At 28.4% G+C, this 10,310-nt stretch overlaps 1 protein-coding gene across 1 annotated transcript; it reads left to right on the plus strand.

Moving 5' to 3' along the window:
- Window positions 1–181: 181 nt before the first annotated feature.
- Window positions 182–9,571, plus strand: LOC126744319 (transport and Golgi organization protein 11). Its single transcript, XM_050451711.1, has 4 exons — window positions 182–637; window positions 978–1,106; window positions 1,165–1,305; window positions 9,119–9,571. The coding sequence occupies exons 1-4, from the start codon at window positions 424–426 to the stop codon at window positions 9,301–9,303; spliced, it is 669 nt and encodes a 222-aa protein (XP_050307668.1). The 5' UTR covers window positions 182–423; the 3' UTR covers window positions 9,304–9,571.
- The last annotated feature ends 739 nt before the right edge of the window (window positions 9,572–10,310 follow it).

The following is a 10,310-nucleotide window of genomic DNA, read 5'->3' on the forward strand; positions in this document are numbered from 1 at the left end:
CTGTTTTATTTATATAGTTGAATTGCCTTACTTCAATAATGTGACCATGTTGAATCCGAATATTACGCAACCAACTTGACGTTAAAGTTCGCCATTAAAAATCGGTCATGTAAATGCACCTTAACCAAAAATTGACAACTATGACATTTTCGCGATGACAGTTGACACTTGTCAATGCCAACGTCAAAGTGTAATTTCAATTTTTTCAACAGAATTCAGAAATGGTGGCATAAAAAATAATAAAGGTAAAGTAAAAGAAACAAAGAGCAATACCACCAAACGCAAGTCATTACTTAAAAAGGAAATCTTTAAACCTTACTGGCTGTCCAGCAATTATTTCAAACCTCTTAGTTAATCCAGCAGGCCCCATTTATATTAATAACAATACCACAATTATTGACTAAATTTTAAAAAAGAACTGAAATGTCTTCGAATGTGAGCCCCTCGCACTATGTAGAAGACGCTTTTGTAACAGACGCCGACTTTAAAGTCTCGATAAACCAACAAATGAAGGTGCCCGACAAGATAAGTTTCAATAGCGAACTGAATGGGGACATCCGCAACTCCTGGGTGAAAGACAACTTTAACATGAACGTACCTGAAAGGATATTAGTGGCCGGGCAAGACCAACATATTGGTGAGTGAGTTTGGTTGAGTGTGTCATACCAAAGTTTAATCTTGATTAAGATTTGCTATTTTTAGATTAGTGGATTTTACTGCTACTATTTTAATTTTTTAGTTTAGTGTAATCGAAACCTCAGTTTGTTAAAAGGCATTTGGTTCACATCATCTTTGAAAATACATTTCAATAAATAAAATTTCATTGTATTTGTTATGGCAATGTCACTGTCACCTGAATTTTTCAAAAATGCCTTGCGATTGCTATCAAATAATTACATATTTTGTAAAGGATTCTGTGGATAGTAATGTTATATTTACTGTAATAATATTTTTGATGTAAATGTTGAAAATTTTAGGTACAAGGGCACCACCCAGGGAAATTGTCTTTGATAATTCCCTGTTATCTTCTGAGCCCTATCCAGCGAATTTGCCAAGGGTAGCCACCCCTCCCAGAACCCTTACTTTAGACAGATATCCTTTTCCAGGTAAATTAAGTGGAAAAAATAATAAATATTTTATTACGAGATTTAATCTGTTTTAAAGGTGTCGACGACCATGAGGAGGACCAAGAGCCAGAAGATCAACTTCCAGTTATCAAACCGAAGGCAAAAGTGCAGTTGAATTTAAATGATTCTGTTTATTCTATGAATAATTCTTTTAGAGACACATCCACTCCACCATTAGGTAAGATGCATTAAGATAATAAATTCATTCAGTAATTATTTAGGGGTAATTCATGATTCCAGAAGTTAACCAAAATAATGACTTATTTATTATTTATCAATTGGGAAAAAAATATGTTTTTTTATTATCCACCTGAATTTTTCATTTAAATTTTAATGTTAGTTGCAAAGCATAGATTGACCAAAAAACTTTTTTTCAAATAGTTCATGTTCCTCAGGCTTGGCAGAGTTTTTTTCAGATGTTTAAAATGATTTTTCAGGTTTTCTTTGTCCAGGACTTAAAAAAAAAAGTTTCCAACTTCTTGGAGTATCTTTTTAAGTATTTTCCAGACATTTCACAGGATTTACTTCATTTAATGATTTTTGGACATTTGATTTCATATTATTTTAAGGACAAGACATTAGTCCCCGAAATTCTAGTATTTCATGAAAATCTCAGATCTGATGTCCGTTTTTTGAAGTAAAATGAGTTGATGTAATTTAATTGTAGTAATTTATTGATGGCTGTATCTAAAATTAAGCATTTGAACTGTATGGGAATTCTATAGTAGAATAATTATTAACCCAAATACCTTATGATAAATCAAATAGCCCAATAAAACAAAATTACAATACAGCTACATATCTTCAGCAACTCTTAGTGTCTTGTTTTGCCAAGATAATATTAATATTTTGCACCAGAGGTGATATCTTCTAAAACTCAATGTATCTCTTCACTTTCAAACTCATTTTCGAAAGAACATAGCCCCAAATTATCATAGACTGGAGAAATGTGTAGAGATGGCCCCATCATGTTTAGATATATATTTCTTTAACAAATTACCCCTAATAATTTGACGACTGACCTAAATATCTAAATTTTAAACAAAAGTCAAAGAACTTCTATTACTTGGTGCATATTATTCCCGGGAAGAGTATCTTGGTGCATCCTTTTTGTAATGGTCTGCCAGTTCTTAATGATGTTCTGTTCCTCTTTCCTGTGTTTTGTAATTTCATATTTTTCATTTAAAATGATGGAGTTCCTAGACAGATCTCAACTATTAAGTAATTAAGATATTTGTTCTAATGCTGTAATATTTTAAGTATTTTATATTTTGACTTATGTGAATAATTTTTATATATTTATCTGATATATTTGTGGATTTTCAAGCATCTGATAATGGTTCTTGTGAGAAATTCAATCCCTTGAATACAAGGATTTCATGCTAGTCCAAGGATTTAATATAGAAATTTTAACGTTGAAATAGGTGACTAATCATTTTAATTGAAGAATATTTGTACAAATTTCCATCTCTCTAATTCTCTTGGTTTTTGAGTTATAGACATGTTGTTGGGATTTTTTGAAAAAAAAATCACATTTTTCCAAAAAAAATTATTTTTCATCTCCCTGTATATTTTTTTGAAAAACGCTGAAATAGGTGTCTAATCATTTTAATTGAAGAATATGTGTACCAATTTTCAACTCTCTAACTTTCTTGGTTTTTGAGTTATAGACATGTTGTTGGGATTTTTTGAAAAAAAAATCACATTTTCCCAAAAAAAATTATTTTTCATCTCCCTGTATATTTTTTTGAAAAACGCTGAAATAGGTGTCTAATCATTTTAATTGAAGAATATGTGTACCAATTTTCAACTCTCTAACTTTCTTGGTTTTTGAGTTATAGACATGTTGTTGGGATTTTTTGAAAAAAAAATCACATTTTCCCAAAAAAAATTATTTTTCATCTCCCTGTATATTTTTTTGAAAAACGCTGAAATAGGTGTCTAATCATTTTAATTGAAGAATATGTGTACCAATTTTCAACTCTCTAACTTTCTTGGTTTTTGAGTTATAGACATGTTGTTGGGATTTTTTGAAAAAAAAATCACATTTTCCCAAAAAAAATTATTTTTCATCTCCCTGTATATTTTTTTGAAAAACGCTGAAATAGGTGTCTAATCATTTTAATTGAAGAATATGTGTACCAATTTTCAACTCTCTAACTTTCTTGGTTTTTGAGTTATAGACATGTTGTTGGGATTTTTTGAAAAAAAAATCACATTTTCCCAAAAAAAATTATTTTTCATCTCCCTGTATATTTTTTTGAAAAACGCTGAAATAGGTGTCTAATCATTTTAATTGAAAAATATGTGTACCAATTTTCAACTCTCTAACTTTCTTGGTTTTTGAGTTATGGACATGTTGTTGGGATTTTTTGAAAAAAAAAATCACATTTTCCCAAAAAAAATTATTTTTCATCTCCCTGTATATTTTTTTGATAAACGCTGAAATAGGTGTCTAATCATTTTAATTGAAGAATATGTGTACCCATTTTCAACTCTCTAACTTTCTTGGTTTTTGAGTTATGGACATGTTGTTGGGATTTTTTGAAAAAAATATGACATTTTCACAAAAAAAATTATTTTTCATCTACCTGTATATTTTTTTGAAAAACGCTGAAATAGGTGTCTAATCATTTTATTTGAAGAATATTTGTACAAATTTTCAACTCTCTAACTTTCTTGGTTTTTGAGTTATCGACATGTTGTTAGGATTTTTTGAAAAAAATATGACATTTTCACAAAAAAAATATTTTTCATCTACCTGTATATTTTTTTGAAAAACGCTGAAATAGGTGTCTAATCATTTTAATTGAAGAATATGTGTACCAATTTTCAACTCTCTAAGTTTCTTGGTTTTTGAGTTATCGACATGTTGTTAGGATTTTTTGAAAAAAATATGACATTTTCACAAAAAAAATATTTTTCATCTACCTGTATATTTTTTTGAAAAACGCTGAAATAGGTGTCTAATCATTTTAATTGAAGAATATGTGTACCAATTTGCAACTCTCTAACTTTCTTGGTTTTTGAGTTATGGACATGTTGTTGGGATTTTTTGAAAAAAAAATCACATTTCCCCAAAAAAAATTATTTTTCATCTCCCTGTATATTTTTTTGAAAAACGCTGAAATAGGTGTCTAATCATTTTAATTGAAGAATATGTGTACCAATTTTCAACTCTCTAACTTTCTTGGTTTTTGAGTTATGGACATGTTGTTGGGATTTTTTGAAAAAAAAATCACATTTTCCCAAAAAAAATTATTTTTCATTTCCCTGTATATTTTTTTGAAAAACGCTGAAATAGGTGTCTAATCATTTTAATTGAAGAATATGTGTACCAATTTGCAACTCTCTAACTTTCTTGGTTTTTGAGTTATGGACATGTTGTTGGGATTTTTTGAAAAAAAAATCACATTTTCCCAAAAAAAATTATTTTTCATCTCCCTGTATAATTTTTTGAAAAACGCTGAAATAGGTGTCTAATCATTTTAATTGAAAAATATGTGTACCAATTTTCAACTCTCTAACTTTCTTGGTTTTTGAGTTATGGACATGTTGTTGGGATTTTTTGAAAAAAATATGACATTTTCACAAAAAAAATTATTTTTCATCTACCTGTATATTTTTTTGAAAAACGCTGAAATAGGTGTCTAATCATTTTATTTGAAGAATATTTGTACAAATTTTCAACTCTCTAACTTTCTTGGTTTTTGAGTTATCGACATGTTGTTAGGATTTTTTGAAAAAAATATGACATTTTCACAAAAAAAATATTTTTCATCTACCTGTATATTTTTTTGAAAAACGCTGAAATAGGTGTCTAATCATTTTATTTGAAGAATATTTGTACAAATTTTCAACTCTCTAACTTTCTTGGTTTTTGAGTTATCGACATGTTGTTAGGATTTTTTGAAAAAAATATGACATTTTCACAAAAAAAATATTTTTCATCTACCTGTATATTTTTTTGAAAAACGCTGAAATAGGTGTCTAATCATTTTAATTGAAGAATATGTGTACCAATTTTCAACTCTCTAAGTTTCTTGGTTTTTGAGTTATCGACATGTTGTTAGGATTTTTTGAAAAAAATATGACATTTTCACAAAAAAAATATTTTTCATCTACCTGTATATTTTTTTGAAAAACGCTGAAATAGGTGTCTAATCATTTTATTTGAAGAATATTTGTACAAATTTTCAACTCTCTAACTTTCTTGGTTTTTGAGTTATCGACATGTTGTTAGGATTTTTTGAAAAAAATATGACATTTTCACAAAAAAAAATATTTTTCATCTACCTGTACATTTTTTTGAAAAACGCTGAAATGGGTGTCTAATCATTTTAATTGAAGAATATGTGTACCAATTTTCAACTCTCTAACTTTCTTCGTTTTTGAGTTATCGACATGTTGTTGGGATTTTTTTGAAAAAAAAATCACATTTTCCCAAAAAAAATTATTTTTCATCTCCCTGTATATTTTTTTGAAAAACGCTGAAATAGGTGTCTAATCATTTTATTTGAAGAATATTTGTACAAATTTTCAACTCTCTAACTTTCTTGGTTTTTGAGTTATCGACATGTTGTTAGGATTTTTTGAAAAAAATATGACATTTTCACAAAAAAAAATATTTTTCATCTACCTGTACATTTTTTTGAAAAACGCTGAAATAGGTGTCTAATCATTTTAATTGAAGAATATGTGTACCAATTTTCAACTCTCTAAGTTTCTTGGTTTTTGAGTTATGGACATGTTGTTGGGATTTTTTGAAAAAAATATGACATTTTCACAAAAAAAAATATTTTTCATCTACCTGTATATTTTTTTGAAAAACGCTGAAATAGGTGTCTAATCATTTTATTTGAAGAATATTTGTACAAATTTTCAACTCTCTAACTTTCTTGGTTTTTGAGTTATCGACATGTTGTTAGGATTTTTTGAAAAAAATATGACATTTTCACAAAAAAAAATATTTTTCATCTACCTGTACATTTTTTTGAAAAACGCTGAAATAGGTGTCTAATCATTTTAATTGAAGAATATGTGTACCAATTTTCAACTCTCTAAGTTTCTTGGTTTTTGAGTTATGGACATGTTGTTGGGATTTTTTGAAAAAAATATGACATTTTCACAAAAAAAAATATTTTTCATCTACCTGTATATTTTTTTGAAAAACGCTGAAATAGGTGTCTAATCATTTTATTTGAAGAATATTTGTACAAATTTTCAACTCTCTAACTTTCTTGGTTTTTGAGTTATCGACATGTTGTTAGGATTTTTTGAAAAAAATATGACATTTTCACAAAAAAAAAAATTTTTCATCTACCTGTATATTTTTTTGAAAAACGCTGAAATAGGTGTCTAATCATTTTATTTGAAGAATATTTGTACAAATTTTCAACTCTCTAACTTTCTTGGTTTTTGAGTTATCGACATGTTGTTAGGATTTTTTGAAAAAAATATCACATTTTCACAAAAAAAAATATTTTTCATCTACCTGTACATTTTTTTGAAAAACGCTGAAATAGGTGTCTAATCATTTTAATTGAAGAATATGTGTACCAATTTTCAACTCTCTAACTTTCTTCGTTTTTGAGTTATCGACATGTTGTTGGGATTTTTTGAAAAAAAAATCACATTTTCCCAAAAAAAATTATTTTTCATCTCCCTGTATATTTTTTTGAAAAACGCTGAAATAGGTGTCTAATCATTTTAATTGAAGAATATGTGTACCAATTTTCAACTCTCTAACTTTCTTCGTTTTTGAGTTATGGACATGTTGTTGGGATTTTTTGAAAAAAAAATCACATTTTCTCAAAAAAAATTATTTTTCATCTCCCTGTATATTTTTTTGAAAAACGCTGAAATAGGTGTCTAATCATTTTAATTGAAGAATATGTGTACCAATTTTCAACTCTCTAACTTTCTTCGTTTTTGAGTTATGGACATGTTGTTGGGATTTTTTGAAAAAAAAATCACATTTTCTCAAAAAAAATTATTTTTCATCTCCCTGTATATTTTTTTGAAAAACGCTGAAATAGGTGTCTAATCATTTTAATTGAAGAATGTGTGTACCAATTTGCAACTCTTTAACTTTCTTGGTTTTTGAGTTATGGACATGTTGTTGGGATTTTTTGAAAAAAAAATCACATTTTCCCAAAAAAAATTATTTTTCATCTCCCTGTATATTTTTTTGAAAAACGCTGAAATAGGTGTCTAATCATTTTAATTGAAGAATGTGTGTACCAATTTGCAACTCTCTAACTTTCTTGGTTTTTGAGTTATGGACATGTTGTTGGGATTTTTTGAAAAAAAAATCACATTTTCCCAAAAAAAATTATTTTTCATCTCCCTGTATATTTTTTTGAAAAACGCTGAAATAGGTGTCTAATCATTTTAATTGAAGAATGTGTGTACCAATTTGCAACTCTTTAACTTTCTTGGTTTTTGAGTTATGGACATGTTGTTGGGATTTTTTGAAAAAAAAATCACATTTTCCCAAAAAAAAATTATTTATCATCTCCCTGTATATTTTTTCGAAAAACGCTGAAATAGGTGTCTAATCATTTTAATTGAAGAATATGTGTACCAATTTTTAACTCTCTAACTTTCTTCGTTTTTGAGTTCTCAACATGTTGTTTGTCAAAACAAAAGGACATATAAAACGGTACAGTTAAAATTAAACGAGTAAATCTTAAGATTAAGAAGATCTTAAGATTATTAAAATAAATTAACAGGAAACGGAGGGAAGAGTTATTCAAATAAAATTAAATTAGTTTCAGTAATGTTAATCTGAATGTTAAAGAGATTTATCATATTCTTTTTTGAGAGATCTTTTTATCTTGAGTAATTCAAGATTATTTAGATTTATGTTGTCCTGAACTCTAAGTAAAATCTTAGTAGATTCGATGGGTGACCGGTCTCCATAATATGTATAGTGAAGAAGAGTTGACATTTTGAGTTTAAAAAGTTCAAGATTTTCTCACATGAATCACTCTACCTCTTCTGTAGTTAATAAATTCTCTTAGGTTAAGGGGTGAGAGCTAAAGCTAAAAATCCAAATCACAATGAGTCTGAAAGAATGAATGAATGAATCATCGCTTTATTGTCAAAAAATTTTACAATTTGTAGACAAAGCTGATAACTAAAGTAAAACACAAAAACAAACAAAACACACAAAATTAAAATAAAACAAATATACAAATCAATAATTGTATGTGGCCAAAGTATGAATAAATAAACAAAACACTACATAGCTACTAGCTACATAAAACAGTACATATAAAAACAATAAATCAGTCTGTGTGTGATAAGTTAAAATTAAGTATTAAAAAAATCGTTTACCGAGTAAATGGCTCTCTCCCGTAGGAATGATTTTAATGCCTTACGGAAAGTAGGAAAAGATGTGATGGACTTGATGTTCAATGGCAAATGATTGTGCATTTTTTTTGCTTTGTACAATATAGAGTTTTTTACAAATTCTGAATGTGGAGTATCTGCCTACTCATAAATCATTGTCCACGTTTCTGAGATTGTTGAAATTGAAAATTGAAAGAGTGTGTCATAGACTGTCATTAGTATAATGGCCTTGTCGACAAGTGGTTTCATATTTCTTTGAATGAAAGTGGAAGAATTTAATTTTTTAACAGTGTGATCAATATGTGCATTAAAAATTTTGATCTAGGACTTCAACTTCTACGATTTTCTCTAATTATTCTAGATCTATTTCTGAGGTAAAATGAAACCTAACTATAAATTTTTGACTGCCCTATTTGAAATCCCAGGAATAATTTTTTTTCTTAAACATCACATTCTGTGAAATTTTAAGGATCTGATCGGAGTACCTAGTAGTCATCAAGTAATTTCAAATTCCTGGGATATTTTTATCCTTCAAGTACAAAAAGTTCTATAAGTTCTAAAACATAACCTCAATCCTTTCACGAATTTCTTCCATGAAATCCAGGATAACTTTTATTAAAGTTAAATTGTTGCAGGCGGTGAAAGTTTGACACCGGCAGAAGAAATCACCCACCTACGACGCCAAATGGTGAAACTGAACAGGAGGGTGATGGCCTTAGAACTAGAAAACCTCAATAGGATGCAAAAGGAGAAATTCATAGTAGGATTCGGCATAGCGTACTTTTTGCTTAAAGTTATAGTTTGGATGAATCGGGACTAAGACTAGTAGGTAGCAGTAGTAGTAGTACATTATTATTGTTGATATTAGCAGGAAATTTATTAGGGCCATAACCTTGTTTCACTTTTATTGGTCATCCTGTATCTTGTGTTATCATTTCATACAGTACTGTATTGTTTTTTTTTTACTATATTTACTCCTTCTTTTACGATATTGTTACTAATTATTTTAAGTGTAACTTATGACTACGACTGTATCTTATTTTTTAAGTAAGTTGTAATTGGTATGAAATAAACATTAATAAGTTGTTGCTATTTGTTTTTATTGTGGTTAAGTACCGGATCTGTGCAACGATTGTGATGAGAAATACCTACATAGAAATATAGACGAGTTGAAAAGTTAAATTTGGCTGAACATGATTTGAATAGTGAAATAAAATTTAACTCTTTTCGTTTTTATACTCCTTGTGTTACTATTCTTATAAAATGTTAAGTTTTAGGTTCGATTAATTTACTTTTATTTTAATCTTATTGTTATGTATTAAACCTGAGCGCATCTCATCTGGCCCTCGCTAGGCAATGTCCGTGTAGGCTAAATTTATTAGAGGTCATTAATCAGAGAGTAGACTATTCATTTTAAATACTTTATACAAGATGGTATTTAAGCAAATACAAAAACATGTGCTTAGGTTTGGACACTTGAACCTTAGATCAGTGTTTACAGGTTTCGTCGAATTCACTAATATAATTCAGAATAATAGCTTTGACATAATTGGTGTAACGGAAACATGGTTGACAAGTGATAAATCATCAGATGCTGTTGGCATTCCAGAATGCAAGTTTTATAGAAAAGATCGTAATAGAGGTAGAGGTGGAGGCGTAGGCTTCTACATAAAATAGAGGGTTTTGATCATTATTTATTTATTTATTATTATATTATACTCTCACAAACACATTGGAAATGTAATTACATGTTAAGAGTGCTTACTAAGCCAGTAAAGGCGAGAAAAAGAAAGACTACAACTAAAATATACTAACTAAACAAATTAA

This window comes from Anthonomus grandis, chromosome 13, assembly GCF_022605725.1.
Source record: "Anthonomus grandis grandis chromosome 13, icAntGran1.3, whole genome shotgun sequence".
Taxonomy (NCBI): Eukaryota; Metazoa; Arthropoda; class Insecta; order Coleoptera; family Curculionidae; genus Anthonomus; species Anthonomus grandis.